We start from the raw sequence: 24,328 nt of genomic DNA, 5'->3' as shown, positions 1-24,328 counted from the left end.
GGAAGTGTGGGCTTAAGTGTCATCAGTATGTATATGATACCAGGTCTGCCTCTGTTTTTCATCAAACCCAGGTGAGGCAGTGGCTGTTCTGAATCAGCGCCTGGCACAGTAATGAACTGGATGAGGGCCAAAAAACAGAGACTAAATCCTAGGGATGTACGAAATTGACTTACCTTTCCGTGGATTATGTTGATGGGGGGGGGGGGAGGCATTCCGTCCCTCCCCCCGGAATCCTGGCCGGCCGGCTGTGCTCCGCAGCGATTCTGTAGAGCTGCCGGCCGGCTCCGCCAGCAGCCGGACATCCAGCCACTGGCTATCAGGGACGCAAATGGCGGCTGCTGTAGCCGCTGCCGTTTGCGTCCCTGCAGTCAGCCGTGATAGGCTACGTAAATGTTTACGAAAGAACTGGAACACGTGGGGCAGGAACTTTCTCAGGCTTCAGAAACACAGCTGGGCTTAGAGGTATCACGGGAGAGTGGGGGGGATCTTTCCCTCTCACCTCTTAAGTTAATTTGCTGCTCCCCTTTTTAAAGGGAAACTAACTTTCGTAGTTTCTCTGAACTTTTTGAAGGCTGTTTCCTTTGTAGTTTGTGAATCTCTAGCAATTTGCATCTGTGTGCTTCATTAGGGTAAATGAAATCAAAGCCTTGGAAATCATAGAATCATAGAATAGTAGGGTTGGAAGGGGCTTACAAGGCCATCGAGTCCAACCCCCTGCTCAGTGCAGGAATCCAAGTCAGAGCATCCCTGACAGATGGCTGTCCAGCCTCATCTTGAATGGCTCCAGCGTGGGAGAGCCCACCACCTCCCTAGGTAATGGGTTCCATTGTCGTATTGCTCTAACAGTCAGGATGTTTTTCCTGATGTTCAGCCAGAATCTGGCTTCCTGTCGTTTGAGCCCATTATTTTGTGTCCTGCACTCTGGGATGATAGAGAAGAGATCCTGGCCTTCCTCTCTGTGACAACCTTTCAAGTCCTTGAAGAGCACTTTCAGATCTCCCCTCAGTCTTCTCTTCTCAAGGCTAAATATGCCCAGTTCTTTCAGTCAAATGCAGCTTTTTATCTGAGTGTTGAAATCACAAATCAAACTGTACACTACACAAACAAACAAACAAACACACAATCTACAACAACAGGAGTTTAAGTCTATGACGAGCCTCACAGTACTTTTCATGGTGACTTTCCAAATCTAGCCGTGATAGGCTACGTTAATCGTCATGTAGCCTATCACGGGGGCGTTTTTTTTTTAATTTACTTTTATTGGAACGGCGGCGGCGGCAGCCGGTCGAAAGATCGGCCGCCCCCGCCCCTGACGAAGACCCGACGAACCGCCGCCGGGACCCGCCGCCGGGAGGGACATTCGGGAAAGGTAAGTCCCGTCCCGGGGGGGTGCGGGGTGCGGGGGGGGTGCGGAGAATTTCTCCCCAAAACTTTTTCGGGGGGCCGAACACATTGGTGCTCAGCCCCCCGAAGTTTCGGGGAGAAATGCTCCGCCAACCCTACCACAAGGACACCATGGCTGATGGTATTGAAGCCACAGAGAGGTCCAAGACAATCACACAGGGCGACCAAAGCAGTTTCCATTCCATAACCAGGTCTGAAGCCCGACTGATAATTCATTTCATTCAAGAGTGACTGGAGCTTAGGGATGTACGAAAGACCCACCTTCCGTTCCGGGGGGGGGCGCGGGTCCACCGGGGGGGTAGGTGATCTGTCCCTCCCCTGGAATACTCACCAGCCATCTCTGCTCCGCAGCGATTCTGCAGAGCCACCAGCCATCTCCATAGCACCAGCAATACAGCCGCCATTGCCGTATTGCTGGCTGAGGCTGTGACTCTGGCTGCAAATGGCCTCCACTACGCCATTTGTGGCTGTAAATGTAGGCTAGCCTATCATGTGAAAAACCACAGATGCAAATGGCGTAATAGACACCATTTGCAGCCGTAAAGCCCTTAGTTTAAGCTAAATGCAGCCATTTACGGCCACAATTAGCTTAATCTAAGACCTTTACAGCCGCAAATGGCGTAGCGGACGCCATTTGCGGCTGGAGTCACTCAGTCTCAGCCAGCGAGACAGCAATGGCAGCCGTATTGCTGGTGCTATGGAGCTGGCAGCAAGGAGGATCTGGCTGGGGAGGATTCCTCAGGGAAGCGGAGGTAAGTGTTCCATTCCTCTACGGACTCCAGAGGCCGGATTCAAAAGAATCACTGGGGTCCATGAAGAAATTCTCCGCCAACCCTACTGGAGCTGTCCTGCAACCACCCACTCAAGCACCTTGCCCAGGAAGGGGATGTTAGCTACCAGCCAATAGTTGTTAACATCCAGCGGTCCACGTTAGGCTTTTTCAGGAATGGTCTACTTACCACCTCTTTCATAGGTATGCATTGAAACTGGCATATTCAAATCTATGTAGCCACATTTTCTTTCTTTCTTTCTTCCCCTTTTATTGAAATTTTACAATAAAAAATAAATTTAAATAAATAAGTACACTGTTTCAATTTTATTCACCTTCATCCAGTCCATTACTGACATTAAACACTGACTTAGAACTAGAACAGCTTCCTTGGATTTCGATGGAAAGGACAGAGTTGGGTGTCATCAGCATACTAGTGGCACAGAACCCCAAAACTCTGGACACCCTGTCCTAGTGGTTTCATGTATATGTTAAGTAGCACGGAGGACAAGATGGAACTCCAAGGGACACCATACGTCAACGGCCACAGCATTGAACAGGAATCCCCTAGCAGCACTTTCTGAAATTGTCCCTCCAAGAAGGACCAGAGCCACCATAACGGTTCTTCCCAGTCCCATCTCAGACAGATGACTCCGAAGAAGACCGTGATCAATGGTATCGAAAGCTACCAATAACCAATAGGGACACACCCCCTCTTTCCAGTTGCTGGTAAAGATCATCTACCAAAGCTACCAAAGCAGTCTTTGTCCCACACCCAGACCTAAAACCAGATTGAAATGGATCTAGAGAATTTGCCTCATCCAGATAACCCTGGAGCTGAGAAGCCAGCACACATCCCAGCACGTTGTTCAAGAATGGAATACTGGAGACTGGCTGGAAATTATCAAGTACAGTTGGATTTGCAAAGGGGCTTTTTTTTTTTTTTTAGCACAGGTCTTACCACCTTACTCTTTAAGGATGTTGGAAGAATCCAGGGGCTGGGGGGGGGGGAGTTGAAGCTCAGGAAAATCTCACTGGTTCAGTCCCAGGAGTCTGGTCTGACATTTGCCAGCTGGCCTGACTCGGTCCACAGAGAGTTGAGCCAGCTGACAGATTTTCCACCTTTGCACGGCAGCAGGGAATGAGAGGAGAACCATGGCACTCCCCTCCCACTCTATTGCTGCCACTGTGCTGCTGCTCCCACCACTTTATCTCTCCCTGGTGGTGTTGGCACCAGTAGGGAGAGAGGAAGTGTTGCACCGTGGCAGCAATGCAGTGGTGGCAACCGGGTGGCCACCCTATCCCACCCTATTGCCACTGCCTCACTGCCACTGCGCAACCATCCCTCTCTCCCTGCTGGTGTTGGCACTGGCAGGGAGAGAGGGAGGGTTGTGTGAGCATAGGTGGGAACTTGGCTTTTTTCCCCCTAACCCGGAATGCCTGCAAATTACGGCTGTAATTTGTGCACATTCTGGACTGGGCGGGGGGGGGGGGGAACTGCCCATGTCCCTGGATTTCAGGGGCGGACTCACAGCTTGGATTGCAACAGCTTGCCAAGCTGGGGGCAGTGCAGGAATAAGATGGGCCGTAACAGGGCCAGATTCCCACACAACAAACATCCCTACTTTTAGGCAGCATATAAACACACTTGCCATAAAGACACCTTGTATTGCTTCTGAGAATTACAAGCAAGGCAAATTCACATTCTGGACCATACCATGACGGGTTTGGGCAACAAAAGCAAACAAACAAAACAGGGCAGGTTTTGGATTCCCTGAGGAGGATTTCGCATCCTCCTCAGCCCTTGACGATACACTTAGGGATGTACGAAAGTTCCGTCACAGATCTCAGGGAGGCCGAATGCCAGCGCATTCGGCCCCCCAAAATCGGTGGCGGAACGGCCCCCTGCCCTCCCTGGGACGGGACTTACCTTAGGCAGATCTTCCTGGCAGCGGCGGAGGCAGCTGCGGTGGCGGCGGCGGCCAGTCTTCCGACCGGCTTCCGCCGCCGCCATTTCCAGGTTTTGAAAAAAAAAAACACCTGATAGGCTAGGTAAAGATTTACGTAGCCTATCACGGCTAGATTTTAAAAAAACACCGTGATAGGCTACGTAAATCTTTACGTAGCCTATCATGGCTGATTAAAAAAAAAGAAGGGTGCCGCCATTGCGTTCCTTATTTTGGCACATCTTAGTCTACATAAACATTTACGTAGAGTAAGACGGCGAAAATAAGGGGAACGCAAATAGCGTAGCACCATGGGCGCCGCCATTTGCGTACACACTTTTTTTTCATCAGCCATGATAGGCTATGTAAACATTTACGTAGCCTATCATGGCTGACTGCAGGGACACAAACGGCGGCAGCTATGGCCGCCGCCATTTGCGTCCCGGCTAGCCAGCGGCCGGATGTCCGGCTGCTGGTGGAGCCAGCCGGCAGCTCCGCAGAATCCCTGCGGAGCAGAGACAGCTGGCCAGGATTCCGGTGGTGAAGAATGGAGCGCCTCCTCCCCCGGCCAGGATTCCGGGGGGAGGGACGGAACGCCTCTCCCCCAGCATCAGCATAATCTGCGAAAAGGTAAGTGAGTTTCATACATCCCTAGTTGCACTGCTCACTGGGAAAGCAGGGACAGCTCCTCCTCCCCCATCCGCACAACCCTCGAACATAAGGAGGGCAGAGTGCTATGGCCGTTCCTCCTGCTGCCAGTGATTCACCCTCCCACCAGAATGGTGGGCAAGCAGGGGGGGCACCTCATGGCATTCATAGCAATATGAACCTGACTTATGCTGTTACAGATCATTCATAGCCATAGGAAGCTGACTTATATGGATGCAGATCACTGGCCATTCTAGCTAGTGATGTACGAAAGGGACTTACCTTGTCCCGCAGATTGCTTCACGGTGGGGGGGAGGCACTTCAGTTCTCCCCCCGAAATTCAGGCCGGGGGGGGAGGCGTCCCGCCTCACCCGGCCCAAATTCAGGCCGGGGGGGCGCCCCACCTCGCCCGGCCCAAATTCAGGCCGGGGAGAAGCGCCTCGTCTCCCCGGCCGCAAAATACAAAGTGGAAAAAAAAAAACCTGTGATAGGCTACGTAATGATTTACGCAGCCTATCACGGCTAGTTTTCCAAAGTCAGCCGTGATAAGCTACGTTAATCATTACGTAGCCTATCACGGGCGACTTTGGGGGGGAAAAAAGCGCGTATGCAAATGGCAGCGCCCATGGGGACAGCCATTTGCGTTCCTTATTTGGTCCCGGGTAGTCTACGTAAAGATTTACATAGACTACGGCGAAAATAAGGGCAACGCTTTTGCGTACGTGCTTTTTTTTTTTCCCCAAGCCTATCACGGCGTGTTTTTTTTTTTTTTACTTTATTTTGTAATGGCAGTGGCGGCAGCCTGTCGGAAGACCGGCCCCCACCCCCACCGAACCGCCACCGGGACCCGCCGCCGGGAGGGACGTTCGCCAAAGGTAAGTCCCATCCCGGGGGGGAGCGGGGGGCGGAAAATTTCACTGCCAATTTCGGGGGGCCGAATGCGTTGGCATTCGGCCTCCCTGAGATTCGGGGAGAAATTCTCTGCCATCCCTACTTCTAGCATAGTGTTATCAAGTCTGACTGGCAGAAGCTCTCCACAGTCTCACCAGAGGTTCTTCCCAGCCCTGCTGCCCCAGATCCTTTGAACTGGAGGTGTCAAGGATTTAACTGCAACCATGCCTGCACTTTAGGATTGAGCTACGGCCTCCTCAAACATTTCTGATTGGGCCAGAAGAATGATTCAGGTTTCAGAATAGTGGACAACAGATGTCTCCTGGAGCCTAAACCTCTACAGAGAGGAACCTGGTCAGGATGCCCATTCCCGCCCCCCTTGCTGTTCAGCACGGATACTGAACTCCTCTGCTTCTAGAAGTCATTAGCTTGAGAATGGTTACCCAGGCAAAGCATGCAACGAACCTTGACAGGTGGGAGGTTTTGACCACGCTCCTCTTTGGCAGGTCGCATTCAGCGGTCCTTCCGCAGTGAGACGTGGTGAACGGCACTGGTAACTTACTGTCTCCCCAGGCAGATAGCGGTTTTTTACATTTTCAGCATATGAAAGACTGGTGTATGGGGGGGGCTTTCCACATGGTTTTTCTGAGAAGATATAAAAATGGAAACATAACTTTTGAAACAAGCCACTATATCTCTGCCAGGATTTCCCTATCCAGATACTGAACAAAGCTCCCTGTTAATGCAGAGTAGTTATTTCTTTTAAAGTCAGAGACATGAGGGCAGGCAGAAGGGTCATCGAGAGAGAGGGGCCAGCAACCAGAGCGCTTCTGAATACAGTGCGCATTGTGGACAGCTCTGCGAAACAAAACCAGTGGTTTAGTTACCTAACATGCCGGGCATGGGCGATCCCTGGGGAAATACCTGGATTTGGGCAGGACCTAATTCAGTGGTTTCACACTTTCCACTTTTAGGGAATTCTTCCACATCATCAAGTCGCCTACTACGCACTCTAATATGTCATGGAGGACACAGGCTCGGTTTAGGCAGTGCATCAACTATAAACCATTGGATTGGGCCATTGACTCACATAAACTGAGAGGGCATCCCTTAATGCACTCTGGCTCTCCTGCTATTGTTATGGCGGAAGATCAGTGAAGGTGGACATTGATCAAGCTCTTGTGCATGGAAGCTTGCCTGCCTTGACTGAGCTTTTCATGCAGGAACCCCAGAAACGTTTCCAAGGACCCCAGTGCTGTCCAAGACCATATTTGAGAATCAGTGCCATGTCTGAATGTTCAAGACATGGAATATTGTGCCCCAATTTAAATGGCTGTCATTGCTAAAGAGCAAGCATATTTGGAGACTGTGATGTTTCCACAGGTCTCTGGCTTGTCAACATTCATGTAAACTCACTGCGGTTCCTTCTTCCATGCTTTCCTGCAGCGTTTCAATGGCCTGAAGTTGGGCAAGCCACATGTAAAGCTCTTCATTGGAACTACAGTCAGCCCTGACACCAGGACTGGACAACTTCTGCTGGCCTAGCGACCAATTTCCAGACCCAGAAACTGGGAGAGTGGGGGGTCTGCACCCTCCCTGGATTCCACTGCTACACCACCACTTTTGCTGAAAGGATTCCACAGCATGATGGCAGTGGGGGAAGAAATGCCAATGTTCCTTTCATAATAAGGTGCATGGGCAGCACACACCTCATTTCAAAGGAAATTCAGACTTTTTTCCTGCCACCAAATATCAGCCACAAATTCAGCGGTACAGCAGCAGGGCAGTAGTGGCCACAAAACTGGTCTGGAGGAGCCACGTGTGGCCCACGGGGTGTGCATTGCCCAGCCCTGCCGTGTCCTTCAAATGGAAGGGCATTTGCTTACCTCTGCATGATGGTGGCTGGGACCACTTCCTATCATTACATGTTGCAGAATTCAATCCACTGATGGCGAAACCTGTGTGACAGCGATACTGCACACTTTCACCAGGAAGGTACTTCTTCTGGGTTCTCTTTAGGACCTCACCATTTCCAACCGCAGGGGGGGTTCCACACCTTAAATCTGGAAAATGGGTGATACAGCACGTTTTCAATGAATAAAATCACTTTGATAGTGTTTCATGTCTATAATAGTGTTCCTCCTTCAGTTGGTAGGAAGGTCCAAGAGCAGACAGTACAGAGTCAGTTTACTTTGGGGATGGGGTGGAGGGGTCAATGAGAACTAGAGGCTTACAATAATTTTGCGATATCCATTTATTTACAAATGTATGCACAGAGGATGGGACCGTAGACAGGTACATAAACACACTATGTTCCTCTGTGGAACAGAACATAGGGTGAGCCCACTGCAGAACAATCCTAAGAGGGATTACCCAGATGTAAGTTCCATGGAGTTCAGTGGGGCTTGTGCCCATTAAAGTGTGCTTAGGACTGCAATGATGCTTTGCATTCCTTAGCTACCCCTGCACTCCTAACACGCAGTCCAGTATTAGACAGAGTATCCCTTGTGACAAGCAGACGGTCTCCTCCTCATTCGCCCGCTATTATTTACTAAGCAGACATGTCTGATGCAGTGCCCTGGTGCTGTGGGTTTCCCTGCCCAGGGCAGCCCATGAAACAGAGTGCTGGAGGGGGAACTCGCAACAGAATAGCTCCACTCAGAGACTCCGGTTATGCATCCAATGACGGTGTGTGTAGGGTGAGGGTGGCGGCCCCTATCCTCCTTTGCCCATGTTCACTGGATGCCTGAATGCAGCCCAAGTGCACGCAGCTATGCTACACGGTTCTGGTGGAACACATAGGGAGCCTGGTCAAGAGCCTGTTCTTGGCAGGGCTCTTGATTGCACGCTCATAGCACCCTTGCATGTACAGCTGCATGTGCGGGGGCTCCGTTCAGGCATCCAGTGGATGCACTCAGGGGAAGGGGTGGAGCCTGCCACGTTCCCCTGTGTGCACTCATCGACTGCATGGGCTGGATGGCCATGGACACCATGGCAAAGGGAGAACAACCTGGTCCTATCCAGGCCTTCTCTCTGTCCTATCAGCCAGGACAGCTAGGCTGGTGAGGACGAGGGAGAGGGCCTTCTCTGTGGCGGCCCCCACTCTGTGGAACTCCCTCCCTAGGGAACTCCGCCACGTCCCCTCTTTAATGAGCTTCTGCCACGCATTGAAAACTTGGTTGTTCTGGCTGGCATTTGGGGTGAGTTAGGGTATTTTTAGAAAATGATGTCTTGTGTTTAATTCTACTGTTTTAGACTGTACTGTTGTACATCGCCCAGAGTGGCCGGGTGACTGGCCAGATGGGCGATTAATAAATTTAATAAATGAATGAATGAATGAATGAATGAATAAATATGAAAACAAAAACAAATCCATCACCCAGAAAAGGAGCAGCTGCAGGGAACTTGCTTTTCCTCTCCCTGCCAGAATGAGCACTCAGCTCTGCCTGTTGAGAAAGCTGGGATACAAATCTTCGAAAGGAATGAATGTCTCATAACTTCGTATGTTTTGCCTTATTAAGCTTTACGGGGAAGAAGAGGAAGAGCGGAAGACACAGGGCGGCTGCTCTAGGCGTTAGCGATGTGTTAGCTGTGAAGTGTGATTCCTGACTTCCTACTGAATACTACCTCTACTTATCGTTATTATTCTTAGGCATGATCTAGCCAATGCTGAATAATCGCGTTGGTTGTATCCAATGGTGCCTTTGTGCCAGTGGAGAGCACTTCTGCTTGCGCACGGCAGGGCACCACATCCTCTCCAGTACCCCCACCCCACCGCAGCTCCCCAAAAAGCTGCTTCTGAGGAGCAAACAGTGTGGAATATAGCACAGAGGGCTGCAACAGGCAGGGGGGATGAGCTAAAGTCTGGGAACCTGCCTTGTGCATGCAGGAGCGCTTTCTGTTAGCACAAAGCCACCACGGCATACATGATACAGCCCATTATTTCAAAGGGTGAGTATATACGCATGAGAATTTCATTGCAGTTCATTTTTGGTCGGAATATACCCAGGTCGCACCTTCCAGATCAAACATGGACTCAGACGCAATCTGTGGTCCAAGTCCGTACACTTCCAAGCTTCCAGTGTGATTTGTGAACCAAAAAAATGCATTGACAGCATGCATTTGACAGCAACATATTAAAATAAATTTTAAAAATACACTTTAATCAATGAGCGAAGAATGTGTACATTTCAAAGATGCACACAATTGATGTGTATATCTCAAAAAGTGTGCATGAAATATGCATGGATTTTCATGAGGAAAGAAAAACAAACAAAACTGATATGGACTTGAGTCAAACGAGCTTTGAGATGGAATTTGGAGAACTTCAATGATCTTGAGTTTTGCTGACTGGCATATCCCTAAGGGTGATGAGACTTAACTCTCTGCCACTGAAATCAGTAGAAATTAAAAGTACGTAACTATGGATGGACTGAGCTCATAAGTAATATGTATTGTTGTGATTATAGTAGATTTTATGTTTATAGATCCTAAAAGGCTCTAAATTCCAATGTGAATTGACATGCTCCTGAATTCTCCTCCTGGGGCTAATGTGAGAATGAGAACTTAGTTATTCACCCAGCTTTTGCACTTCCCAAATGTACCAACATAGTTCTCAGCTCAAAAAACATATAAAGCTAAGTTTTAAAATGTATCTTTTGAGAGATAATATGCTCAAAGTATGTATTTTGAGATAAAAAGTATTTAAAGGTAAGTACTTAAATGTGATTTTTTATGCAAAATTTGTTTTTTAAAAGCTATGCAGATTAATGCAGAAATAGGACAAAATGGACTTACGGATGAACACATGCAACAGTGAAACATATTGGAAACTGCCTGATTTGTCCCTCCCTACAATAACATGTAACTTAGAATAGTTCCAGAACAGATGTGCCATTTTTATCACATTGTCATTTCTATTTTTCTCTTGTTTCTGAAAATAAGGCAAATGTATAAATGGAAGAGTTTACTAACCAATACAGCGTGGAGGCGTTTGCCACTTTCCACCTTCACACAATATTGTTTGTGGCCCTTGAAGAAGGAAAGGCTCCTTACAGCGGAAGCTTATCTCTTCACCAATCTCGTAGTTTCTCAGCTCGGCTATGTTGATGGCATTCGGAAGCTGAGGTGGTGGCGGGCAGAGTTCTTTAACAAAAAATAGAACTTAGTGATGCAAAATTATGTGGATGACCTTGAAAGACCAGAATATATAATAATCCATTAAAAGTGAACATCTTTCCAATCTTTCCCACCCCATGAGTGGGTTCAAAGGTGTTAGCTAATTGCATTGGTCATGATCCAAAGAACTGCCTGGGGGCATTAGCAGCAGAAGTCAGAGATTTGTGCCGATGCATTCCCCATTTTCATTTACCAATTTCCCTAGAACTCAATGTGATATGAGGGTGTCTGCTTAGTACAATGTCACGAGTTCCTGCTGGAATGTATGTGTCTCATCTACCCTTCCTTTTAATATGATCCATCCCAGATTTTCTTGCTTCATGTTCAGCATAAGATCACATCAGTATCCGAGGAGGTAGAGGACACAGACCTCAGAGGTTCTTGCTGGCGGCTGTCATGTAATACATGAGTGTTACGATTCAATCCAGACTTTTGCTACCTAGGCCACAGCTGAGAAAGAGGCAAAGCCAACTGCTACCCAACCCAAGCTGTGTGCATCTGTAGCCTGAGCACCACAATTGGGGTGACTTCTGGGCTGGAGCTCTCAGCGTGATGTGCAAAGAGAAACCATATTCTGTGTCTCCATTACTGACTGAGGCTGCTTGAGCACAGCCAAAGCGGTTGGCTGCTGCATGCCAAGGAAGAACCAGCTGGGAGTAGCAGTGGCAGCTTCACCAGCTGCTGCTCCTGTCCTGGGGCCAATGGATTTTTTATTCCACATGGCAGAACTGCTTCTGCTCATGAAGTGGGTACATCCGATACTGCTGCACAGCATCACACCAGCAGACCAGATAAGGCATGCAGAGCCCTGGCAGGGAACCGTAGCAGGCCTCTAGGAAGGAACGTTACCCTCCTACGGATGCTATGCAGAAGGCATTCCTGAACTGTTCTGCCCCACTTTTTCCTCCTGGTGAGCACATCTGTCATCCTAGGTAAGGAACCATGAAGTTGTATGTACAGTAGCATGCAAGATCGTACCTTTGCATTCTGCCTCTGGTGACCATATTCCATTAACACATTTCACTTCATGAAGATTGGAATCACAGCGGTAGGTCGCAATGTCATTGTTGTCATACTGCTGTTTCAGAGGATTCAGTGTTACATTCTGCGGATTCGTACATTTTTTTGCATGATCTAACAATTCAAATATTGTTCAAGTGAGACGATTTGTTAGCAAATGACAATGTAAAGGAACTAATTAACTTGAAAATCTCACTGGTGTTTTTCATTCATATGGCATGTTTAATTTTCTAAATGCCTTGACAGAGGGCTTCTTTACTCAGAGGCTTTTTCTAGCGATTTCACCGGAGTTTCTGCATCCAGATTCTTTGCGGGATTAAGATTTGCCCTTTACGTGCAGTTCCCTACCCCCACACACCTTTCCGCCTTTATCTATGAGTTCTATATGTTTTATTTATATAGCCACTAGATGACACAGCTCCTAGTGTCTAGCTCCTCCTACTGTGGGACTTCCTCTTTTCACAGACAAATGAAAATAGATTGCAAATGGAACTTTTTGTTACTAAATTACTTCTGTTTCAAGTTAAGCTACGGAACTCACAAGCACAAGAAAGCACAAGAGAGGCACTCGAGGCTGCTGATGTCATGTAAAGGACAAATCTCTATCACAGGATTAAAGCTCCATGTGGAGAAGCCCAGGCTGAGTTGCAATGAATCCTTGCAGCCAGACTACAGATTACTGTTATTCCCATCTTGGAGAATGAAACTGAGGTGGAGAAGTAGTGACTTGATCAAGGCTACATAGTGGCTGCTTAGGAAGTCACACTGAACTAGGTCAGGCTTGGATTCACATGCTACACTCTCCCCTCTCTGCATCCAGCATGGCCAGAAGGAGGAGCTCACAAACTTATACTTCCGATTTTGCTTACCCACAGAGCTTATTATGTTGTCCAAACTGACAAACTGTGGCTCATGGTAACTACGCTTTGAAACAAAGCAACTTGAAACAATGGATCAAACCTGTTCTCAGCAATATAACTGCAGACACCACCAAATACCAATACAATCCAAAAGGTGCCTGTCTAAACTTCCATTATATTTATTGGTAGTGCTGTAACTTACCAACACATGAAGGTAACTGCCACTGTCCATGGAGACACAAAGCTGGCTGGGTCCCAACAATAACAAAATGATGTTCACATTCATATCTCACAGCTTCACCATGCAAATATTTGTCTGAGTCACCGCTGCGAGCATATCCTCTTGTAATATTGGGAGGTGGTTCACAAGTTTTTTCTTCCACTTCTGAAAATAGCCAAAGGGATGCGGCTGAAAACATTTATCCTTCATTTCCTTCTAAGCCATCCTGTCCTTCATTTCCTAATGGCTGTTGCAATTCTATCCCCTTCAGTCTCTCCTCCTTGCTTCATAAAGCAAAAGCCAAGGACAGCCCTCCATTTTTCATCCCAGCTACACAGCTACTCAATATCTATTGCAGGGATAGAATGACGAGCCATCCCTCCATTTTTTTTAATATTGTGATTCATTTCAGATATGATATCATTTCATATTTTTTCATATTAGGATTTGTACCATTTTTAACTTCATTGTGGATTGATTTAGTATAATTGTTTTGTAGAGTTTTGATTTTTATGATCAATCTCAATCACAGCAATGGAAATCTATGACTGGCATTGAGGAACATATAAACTACACTAAACTAAACTAAACTAACCAATGAACTACTCATGTTAACTTCACCACTTCTCCTGCAACTTCCCAGCACATCCAACATTGCCACACTCTGCATTCCTCTATTGGGGTGGCAACTTGAATGTCATTAGTGGGCAGGGACCACTCTCCGCTTCTAACTTACTTCACAGGCACTAAGCGTCAATTGTCAGTATCGGATGGAAGAGCCAATTGATCAGAGTATTAGGATTTATGATAACGTTTCACCTCCAACTTCAGTGTAGGATACTAGGATTGTTGATTTTCAGTGGCTGTGGACCAGAAAGTGCAGCAACCACCTATTATCAGAACCTTTGATAGTGGTGAGGCCGCATATGTTCTCTTGGTTGTCACTTGCCTTGTATAGCATGCAGCATGCAGCATCAAATGAATTTTGTTTTATTTTTAATAATTTCATAAAGCTTAGAACTAGAGTGGAAAGGAATTTTCATAAAATATCAAAGTCTGGCACATTTTCAAATTTCAGTTTGGGGAAAATAAATTGTCACAATTTGACATCTACATACAGCATTCAAATTCAAACACTGACATCAAATGTAGACTGCTTGGTTTTAAAATGAAGTCAATATAAATTTCACTAAATACTGTTCCAAGTCATTTAACAATTACTGACTGAAATGACATGTCAGCAGCCAGATAAAGGACAGCTGACATGCAATAGCAGTCTTCAGATGTAAATATTTGCACATCCAGGTACTGTTCTCAGAACATTCACCATCAAAATTTGCAACAGAAAAGTTTGAGGATTATTTAATATCTATTTTACAACAATTTGTGTCAACGCTACTTAAAACAAATCCCAAATGGATCTCAAATGAACTTGGTCCATTTTGTTTCCAATTAAAGCTGATCTGAAAATCAACTGCAAAATCCCACTGGAATTATTCAATGAACTATACTGAACAGCTGGGTGAGTTAGTTTAAGTACAGTATTTAAACGGTAAGCAAGCAATTATGGTACTCTCTGATTCTACTTGATAGTGTGGAAATTAACTGGTGCACTCTTGTTTCAAAGGTCCTGCTTCATGTTGTCCTCTGTAGACATTACTCCAGTACTCCTACTTTGGAATAGTCTAGGGCTGAGCCCAGTCTGCACAGAGACGAAGCAGAACACAGTCCCTGCAAACAGTGGAAATTGCTGAATTCCAAAGACAGGTTTATCCACACATATCATTTCCCCTTGTGAACACGTTTTTCTTGCAGCAACGGTTTACCTGTGCAAGATGGTAAAGATGTCCATTTCCCATCAACACACACAATCTTCTTTGACCCAGACATTACAAACGTGAGATCACACGCATATTCCACCTTCCCACCATGAGGATATTCTTCAGGAGGGTCACCATCACCAATGATAGTGCCGTTTGAAATGCTGGGTGGTGGCTGACAAGGGTTGGCTTTGTCTACAAGTAAGAGAATTATTAGCCCAATCTTGGTTCTGTACATTACCAACAGTGGTATAGAAGAAGCCATGAGAAAATGGCTACTATGCTGCTGGTAGAGAAGAGTGAATGAGTTCTCAAGTGGCAACTTAATGTGTAATTAAATACTTGGCAAGGCGGTCATCTCTATCATTATTTCAGATGGTAAGGAGAGGTTTCACCTGTTTCTGGACCTGGCGAGAGATATGGGGAAACTGCGGAGGGGAAATTTGCCTCGCCACTCAACAGCGTCATACAGAGCAATGTCTTTCCACGTGGCCAGCCTCAGTGATGTGGTGCAGCCAGGGCTCACAGGGGCGATACTCAGAGGCGATACTTTCTGGTTAGCAGGGATGATGACATCATCTATCACCAGCCCTCAATTCCCTGCTTCCGGTGATCTTAGCTGCAATTAGGGATGTCAGAGAATTCTGCGACGGATCTCGGTGAGGCCGAATGCCAGTGCATTCGGCCCCCCGAAATCCATCGTGGAACGGCCTGCCCCCTCGCCCCCCCGTGGATCCCCCCCGGGACGAGACTTACCTGGGGTGGATGTTCTGGACAGCGGCGGCTCCAGCGGTGGCGGTGGGTCTTCCAACCGGCTGCCGCCGCCACCACCACCACTTGCATTCTGTGTTGCTGTTGTTTTTAACATAGATGTGATAGGTTACGTAAAGACTTACGTAGCCTATCACGTCCGGGTTTAAAAACGTGGTCCAATGTGGCAGGTGGAGGTGTGCTTTGATCCTCCTGCTTCCCCTGCCTATGCATTCCACCCCCTACCCCCAATTCCCCAGGATCAAACTACATGTTATTTTAAAGATGCTGCTAGTTGTTTTTTTCTTTTTTGCATGAAAGTACAAAGGCCCTAATATGGATTATGCTAGTGTTGGCATAGGGGGCTTTAACCCTTTGCCCTATGCCTGCAATTTAAATGACAGCTGGATGATTTCTTGACAATGCAAATTGGAGGTGTGGGGGCCATGAACCGCCCTGGGACTACAGCAGAAGAGGGCGAAGGATTAATGTTGCCCTACTCCGCCCCCTCATAACACACACACACACACACACACACACGGATCCCGAGCTGTGTAGTAGGAACATAGGTAGCTGCCCTATACTGCATCACAACAGTTGTCCACCTTTGCCCAGTATTTTTGGCACTGATTTGCTGCAGCTCTCCAGGGTTTCAGGCAGGAACTTTTCCAGCCCGACCTGGAGATGCCGGGGATTGAACCTGGGACCTTCTGCATGCAAAGCATCTACTTTACTACTAAGCTATGGTCCCTCACTCTGAGCTGCGGGACCCTCCCTCAGTCTGATCCCAGGAGGTCACATTCCATCACTAAAGGAATAGATACTGCACATACAGTCCACTAGATTCCCTCTGCAACACAGAATCCCTCGGAAAACACTGGTGTACTGGCAGCTTCCCCTTCATGGATCACTGCCTTGTTGTGGCGAAGGGGCTTGCGTAACTCAGTGAAGCCATAAGCTAGGCCGTGCAGGGCCACCCAAGTCGGACAGGTCATGGCAGAGAGTTTTGACAAAATGTGGTCCACTGGAGAAGGAAATGGCAACCCACTCCAGTATTCTTGCCAAGAAAACCCCATGGAACGTATCACAAGGCTAAAAGAGATGACGCCGGAAGATGAGCCCCTCAGGTCGGAAGGTGTCCAATATACTACTGGGGAAGAGCAGAGGGTATTTCCAAGTAGCGCCAGAAAGAGTGAAGCGGCTGGGCCAAAGCCGAAAGGACACTCAGCTGTGGGTGTGTCTGGTGGTGAAAAGAAAATCCGATGCTGTAAAGAACAAAATTGTTTAGGAACCTGGAATGTCAGATCAGTGAATCAAGGTAAGCTGGAGGTGGTCAAACATGAGATGGCAAGATTGAACATCGATATCTTGGGAATCAGCGAACTAAAATGGACAGGCATGGGCGAATTTAATTCAGGTGACCATCTTATCTATTATTGTGGGCAAGAATCCCTTAGAAGAAATGGAGTAGCACCCATAGTCAACAAAAGGGTGGGAAAAGCAGTACTGGGGTACAATCTTAAAAATGATAGAATGATCTCAGTACGAATCCAAGGCAAACCATTCAACATCACAGTAATTCAAGTCTATGCCCCAAACACTGAGGCCGAAGAAGCTGAGGTTGATCGGTTCTATGAAGACCTACAACACCTTCTAGAACTAACACCAAAAAAAGATGTCCTCTTCATCATAGGGGATTGGAATGCTAAAGTAGGAAGTCAAGAAATCACTGGGATAACAGGCAGGCATGGCCTTGGTGTACAAAATGAAGCAGGACAAAAGCTAACAGAGTTTTGCCAAGAGAACACGCTGATCATAGCAAACACTCTTTTCCAACAGCACAAGAGACAACTCTACACATGGACATCACCAGATGGTCAATATCGACATCAGATTGATTATGTCCTTTGCAGCCAAAGATGGAGAAGCTCTATACAGTCAGTCAAAACAAGACCTGGAGCTGACTGTGGCTCAGATCATGAGCTTCTTGTTGCAAAATTTCAGCTGAAATTGAAGAATGTAGGGAAAACCACTAAACCATTCAGGTATGACCTAAATCATATCCCTTATGAATATACAGTGGAGGTGAGGAATAGATTTCAGGGATTAGACCTGATAGACAGAGTGCCTGAGTAACTATGGACGGAGGTCCGTAACATTGTTCAGGAGGCAGCAACAAAATCCATCCCAAAGAAAAAGAAATGCAAGAAAGCAAAGTGGCTGTCTGATGAGGCTTTACAAGCAGCTGAGGAAAGAAGGGAAGCGAAAAGTAAGGGAGAAAGGGGAAGATATAGCCAACTGAATGCAGAGTTCCAGAGAATAGCAAGGAGAGACAAGAAGGCCTTCTTAAATGAATAATGCAAAGAAATCGAGGAAAACAACAGAATGGGAAAGACTAGAGATCTCTTCAAGAAAATTGGAGATTTCAAGGGAACGTTTTGTGCAAAGACGGGCATGATAAAGGACAAAGAAGGCAGGGACCTAACAGAAGCAGATGAGATTAAGAAGAGGTGGAAAGAATACACAGAAGAACTATACAGGAAAGATCTGAATGTCCCTGATAGCTATGAGAGTGCAGTCACTGAACTTGAGCCGGACATCCTAGAGAGTGAAGTCAAGTGGGCCTTAGGAAGCATTAGTAACAACAAAGCTAGCGGAGATGACAGTATTCCAGCTGAGCTATTTAAAATCCTAAAAGATGATGCTGTTAAAGTGCTGCATTCAATATGCCAACAAATTTGGAACACTCAACAATGGCCGCAAGACTGGAAAAGGTCAGTTTACATTCCAATTCCAAAGAAGGGCAACACCAAAGAGTGTTCAAACTACCGCACAATTGCGCTCATTTCACATGCCAGCAAGGTGATGCTCAAAACCCTACAAGCGAGGCTTCAGCAGTATGCGAACCGAGAACTACCGGAAGTACAAGCTGGGTTTCGAAGAGGCGGAGGAACTAGAGATCAAATTGCCAACATTCGCTGGATCATGGAGAAAGCAAGAGAATTCCAGAAAAACGTCTATTTCTGCTTCATTGACTACGCTAAAGCCTTCGATTGTGTGGATCACAACAAACTGTGGCAAATTCTTAAAGTGATGGGAGTACCAGACCACCTTACCTGTCTCCTGAGAAACCTGTACAAGGGTCAAGAAGCAACAGTAAGAACCAGACATGGAACAACCGAGTGGTTCAAAATTGGGAAAGGAGTACGACAAGGTTGCATATTGTCACCCTGCTTATTTAATTTATATGCAGAGTACATCATGAGAAACGCCGGGTTGGATGAATCACAGGTTGGAATTAAGATTGCCAGGAGAATTATCAACAACCTCAGATACGCAGAAGATATCACCCTATGGCAGAAAGCGAAGACCATCTAAAGATCCTCTTGTTGAGGGTGAAAGTGAAAAGTGCAAAAGCTGGTTTGAAACTCAACATTAAAAAAACGAAGATCATGGCCTCTGGCCCCATCATTTCCTGGCATATAGAAGGGGAAGAAATGGAAGCAGTGACAGATTTTACTTTCTTGGGCTCCAAGATCACCGCAGACAGTGAGTGTAGCCATGAAATTAAAAGATGCTTGTTCCTTGGGAGGAAAGCTATGGCAAACCTAGACAGCATAGTAAGAAATAGGGACATCAACACCTTGCCGACAAAGATTCGTATAATCAAAACTATGGTTTTCCCCGTAGCAACATATGGCTGTGAGAGCTGGACTATAAGGAAGGCTGAGCACCGAAGAACTGATGCTTTCGAACTGTGGTGCTAGAGAAGACTCTTACGAGTCCCCTGGACTGCAAGGAGGTCCAATCAGTCCATCCTAAAGGAAATCAACCCTGACTGCTCATTGGAAGGACAGATACTGAAGCTGAAGCTCAAATATTTTGGCCACCTAATGCAAAGAGAAAACTCTCTGGAAAAGACCCTGATGCTGGGAAAGACTGAAGTCAAAAGGAGAAGGGGACGGCAGAGGATGAGATGGCTAGATAGCATCACCGATGCAATGAATATGAACTTGAGCACGCTCCGGGAGAGAGCTCAGGACAGGAAGGCATGGCATGCTATGGTCCATGGGGTCACGAAGAGTGGGACACGACTGAACAACAAAACTGGCAGCTTTATAGTTTCAGCATAAAACTGAGCACGCAGTGCGTAACTTTACAAGCAGTTGCTGCCATAGGGTTGAACGGGGCAGGAAAACCTTATTAACTGTTGAACTGCTGTTCAGAACTTCATCAAACTAATGGAATAAATGGTTCCTCAACAACCCTAAATAAATTACGTCAGTAGTTTTCAGCAACATTTGAAAGAAAGATATGATACTTGTGTCAAACTTTGGAGTAAAACCATCTCAATTTTCAGTATTTGTAAAATTGTTGTACCTGTGGCAATTTTTATCGGATTGGTTTGAATTTTGCACCGTTGCAGACCTCATGAGTAGATTATGGGAGGGTGATGTCTAGGGGCCACACTGCCCCCCCCCGAAACCCAATAGGGTCTGCACTTCACCCCCACTAAATTTTCCACTGCTGCTGCCAAAATCGTACTGTGTGGGGAAATCAGCAGAGGGGAAAAAATCTTAGTGATTCTGCAGGGAAGCAAAAGCCTCTGGAAGGCTTGCAGGGGCATGTCCTCACCATGTGCCTTGTTTCTCTGCAAAAATTGCGGCAATTATTTGCCACTGCTTTCTCGTTGCACAGTAGTTGGGGAACATGGTGGGAGCTAAGAAGCAGTCAGGGGCAGGGAGTCACATGCTGCCCATCCTTGAGGTAAATCATGGATGCCAAGTTTCAAGTTATTAGCTCAACCAGGTGTCGTTTTTAGAAGCAATAGAACTTTGAGGACTATAACAGAGGAACCTTTTTGTGCGTATGACTCACCCCTTTACTTAATAGGCACTTCTTAAGCAGCCTGTGAAGAAATGTGTACCTTTGCACATCGGAGGCTGTGGAGACCATCCAAAGTCATAACACTGGGCAGAGCTAGGCCCAACTCTGTGGAATCCCCTGTTACAGGAAAACCGCACCGTGTCTTTGGGGACATATCGCTCGTTTCTTGGCTGAACGTCCCCATATTCCAGATACAGAGCTTCACATGTTATTACTAGAGAAAATGTTGAGGAAAATATATTAAATACAATTAACTGCAAGGAAGGTGCTTAAAATTAAACTGCTAAGAAACTGTTTTCGAATTATAAAAATTATTCTTGGACTGTGCACATTGCAACCCCCCAAGACTAAGCCAGTTATGATATAAAATAGACTGCATGCTGTGCCTACCTTACCACTACTTCATATTTTGAATTAGAGATTTATATTCTAATTGAGCACTGGTTCAACCATCTGTATTGCCCCTCTCCTTTTGCTTCAGAAGGCCTGTCCGCCTTTTTATTTTTTGAAATAAAAATATTTCATGCATTTGAAAGTTCATTCATCATTTTATTTTCTTGGTGTACAAGAGTTTTTAAAGGAGTCACAAAATTGCTCCAGGAGCAGGGATGAAATTTGTTCATGATGTCACAGGGACCGGCCAGTCAGTACTGGGCAATATCCAATGCTGCTTGTTCATGAGTGGGGCCCAGCGCCACTTCCATCCCATGAGCAGCCAGCCCCACTGATTCTGTTGTGCAAGGATCACCCACCACTTGGACGACAGAGATTTAGCACTTCTGGGGGCAAGCCCCCAAACCAGTGGAAATGCTCATTTCTAAAATGGAGCAGGTCAGCCGAACTCCATTATGCGAGTTCCGCCACCCTGCCCCATTCCAGAAATGAGAGCTGCCCCCAGAAGTGCTAAATGATCTGGTGCTGCTTGCTAGGGATGGTGGAGAATTTCTCCCCGAAACTTCGGGGGGCCGAGCGCCAACGTGTTCAGCCCCCCGAACAAGTTTCGGGGAGAAATTCTCCGCACCCCCCCCGCACCCCGCACCCCCCCTGGGACGGGACTTACCTTTCCCGAGTGTCCCTCCTGGCGGCGGGTCCTGGTGGCGGTTCGTCGGGTCTTCGTCAGGGGCGGGGGCGGCAGCCGATCTTTCGACCGGCTGCCGCCGCCGCCATTCCAATAAAAGAAAAAAAAAACGCCCCCGTGATAGGCTACGTGATGATTAACATAGCCTATCACGGCTAGATTTGCAAAGTCAGCCGTGATAGGCTACGTAAATCGTCACGTAGCCTATCACGGGTGACTTTAAAAAAAAAAAAGCGCGTACGGATAATGGCGGCCCCTATAGGGAGCCGCCATTCACGTTCCTTATTTGGTCGCTGTAGTCTACGTAAAGATTACGTAGACTACGGTGAAAATAAGGGCAACGCTATAAGGGCAACTACTTGAGCATGAGTGGGTTGAAGTGCAGCTCTTGTAATTCTCAGTTATGGGGTGATTTGAGGATGGTAGCTCAGCAGATGAATGGCTGGGGGCAGCAGCATGAGGAAATGCATTTGCCAAAGCTTTTGATATCAAGTATCAAGTCTTGGATCCTACGATAAACTAAGGTTCAGGGAAGAAAGCATTCCCCGCTCGTCCTCCCTCCTGTTGTTACCCCTGAAAAGACTCTTCAAGAGCTCCTCCTTAGAAATGTGGGATGAGGTGCAGGGGGAGGAAACGGGAATGTTTTTCCTGCTGTGAACTTTAACTTTACTTAACTTAGGATCCATGCCAGTGTACACATTACTACGAAATCCAATTTCACATATTCAATTTCTTAACGTTCAGTTTTGAATCTTACTCCCTATGTCTGAAATGAATATATAATTTGACTGATGATTATGGATCAGGCCTCAGGTTCAGACCAGCTCCATATGCTTTAGTCATGTCCAATTATAAGAAATTACTGGAAACAGATTTTGGGGGAAATGAAGGATATGGCTGGTATGACATACTATATTGTCCCAATACTTCTGGAATATTTGAAAAATCTACTTATGGAAGATGGTTTAGAGTTAGTGACCACTGTGTGTAACTTAATGAAATATGCAGATTTGGAAAACTGTAGTATTACGCACAATGATATTTTATTAACTTACACAGACATCCAGGCTTTGGATTCCATCCATCCTCTGTGCATACTGTCTGGTCACCTGAGGTCTTTTTAACGGTTTGAAACCCATCTTCACATTCATAGTGAAGTGGTTCCTCAAGTAAGAAAACTGATTTAGCTGTGCCATAGATAGCATTCTCTTCAGTTGGCATTGGGCATGTTTCTGAGGAAGCAAAGGATGGGTATTATTAACGATCAACTGTTCCTTTCTCTAAAATCTCTTACACAGAATGGCCTTCTGGATGCAAGTATATGGAGGATGTAATGCAGTCCCAGCTTCTGCCAACCTAGCAGTTCGAAAGCAAGAAATTGCAAGTAGATAAATAGGTACCGCTTCAGTGGGAAAGGTAACAGCGTTCCGTGCACCTCGGTGTTCAGTCATGCCGGCCACATGACCACGGAAGCATCTTCAGACAGTGCTGGCTCTTCGGCTTAGAAATGGAGATCAGCACCACACCCTAGAGTCGGACACAACTGGTTGGGGACAACTTTACCTTTTTTTTTTAATGTATAGGGATGGGCGGATCACTTACCCCATTCTGGGTGGGAGGGTCTGCAGGGGGGGGGGAGGCAATCCATCCCTCCCCCTGGAATCTGTCCAGGCCGGCTCTGCTCTGCAGTGATCCCGCAGAGCCAGCCGCTGGCTCCGCAGTGCTGGCGATACGGCCGGCCGGCACTGCCGTGCCATATCACTGTGCTAAGTCCGGACGCAAATGGTGTCCACTACACCATTTGCGTCCCTGTTTTCACGCGATAGGCTACACAAATTATATTTACATAGATATTTGCATAGCCTATCGCGTGACAAAACAGGGATGCAAATGGCATCTAACCAGTACATGGCTGGCAAGTGTGTGTGTGAAGCATCCGCCTTTGGGCTTGTCGTACAGAATCAATCACAATCTTGAGTTTCACATTAAAGAAAAGTTTTACTTCTAGCAAAAAGGAAAAGGGAATGAGAGAATAACAACCTTGGATAGAAAAGAAACTATTTAAAGTTGCTAACTAGCCAAAACTAGACATCCTAATGGAGAAATGTCATACTCATTTGCAAAGTGCAGAGGTCGGAGATGATCAAGGCGTGATGATGAACGTGGGCAAACAGTCCCCCGTGTTCTGCATGATGAGGAGCAGCACTTGACAGGAGGGAAGAGAAAAGGCGTATGGCCTGGAGCTTGTTGACCAGGATTATTCCTAGCTGGACTGCAGGCCTAAGCTGCAAATAAATGTGACAGTTTCCTGCAGCACCAGCCAGAGGAACCACACAGTGTCCTGAGGAATGAATAGGATCTATATGGAGGCTAATGGTCCAGTTTGGATTTCTATTGGTATTCCTTTTTGTGGCACCTTCTGTCTGCAGCGTACTGAAAAAACTAAATTCTGAGTTGCTATATCCATCGCAGCAGTGCTAAGTGTATTAATATTAAGTTGCAGTATTTCATTTTTGCAAATTTTGATCTAGAAGCAAAGTCATGACTTCCCTTTAGTCAAGGCTCTCAAAGAGATCTTGACAGCCGCAAGGACAAGGGCACTGCCATCTCACTGGCTTGAACCAGCCCACTCCTCCAAAAAGACTTTGGTAATGCTGTGGCCTATGTAGTCAGAGTCCAACGAAGATTAGGGATGTACGAAAGTTCCACCACGGATCTCGGGGAGGCTGAATGCACCTGCCCCCCCTCGGGACGGGACTTAACTTGGGCGGATCTTCCTGGCGGTGGCAGCTCTGGCGGCAGCAGCGGCGGTTCGGCGGCGGCTGGTCTTCTGACCGGCTGCCGCCGCTGCCATTTC

The 24,328-nt window shown here is 46.8% G+C and overlaps 1 protein-coding gene across 3 annotated transcripts in view; it reads right to left on the bottom strand.

Moving 5' to 3' along the window:
- The window catches only part of LOC146347831 (complement factor H-like), a 102,554-nt gene that overhangs the window by 21,631 nt on the left and 56,595 nt on the right, over nt 1-24,328 (bottom strand). For 2 of the 3 annotated variants that reach the window (XM_084851471.1, XM_084851473.1), the window contains exons 11-18: nt 22,527-22,703; nt 20,434-20,607; nt 14,763-14,951; nt 12,919-13,101; nt 11,815-11,970; nt 10,633-10,803; nt 7,545-7,721; nt 6,124-6,303 (exon numbers count right to left, since the gene is read on the bottom strand). In XM_084851471.1, coding sequence (XP_084707597.1) covers nt 6,124-6,303; nt 7,545-7,721; nt 10,633-10,803; nt 11,815-11,970; nt 12,919-13,101; nt 14,763-14,951; nt 20,434-20,607; nt 22,527-22,703 — 1,407 coding nt within the window. Of the gene's footprint in view, nt 1-1,262; nt 2,441-6,123; nt 6,304-7,544; nt 7,722-10,632; nt 10,804-11,814; nt 11,971-12,918; nt 13,102-14,762; nt 14,952-20,433; nt 20,608-22,526; nt 22,704-24,328 lie in introns of those variants that run through there. The other variant, XM_084851472.1, reaches the window with a different exon arrangement.

This window comes from Heloderma suspectum, chromosome 4 (assembly GCF_057233095.1).
Source record: "Heloderma suspectum isolate Gila_16-S chromosome 4, 16-S_ref, whole genome shotgun sequence".
Classification (NCBI taxonomy): domain Eukaryota; kingdom Metazoa; phylum Chordata; class Lepidosauria; order Squamata; family Helodermatidae; genus Heloderma; species Heloderma suspectum.
Note: the sequence above shows the minus strand (reverse complement) of the source record. Positions and strands in the feature narration are given on the sequence as shown.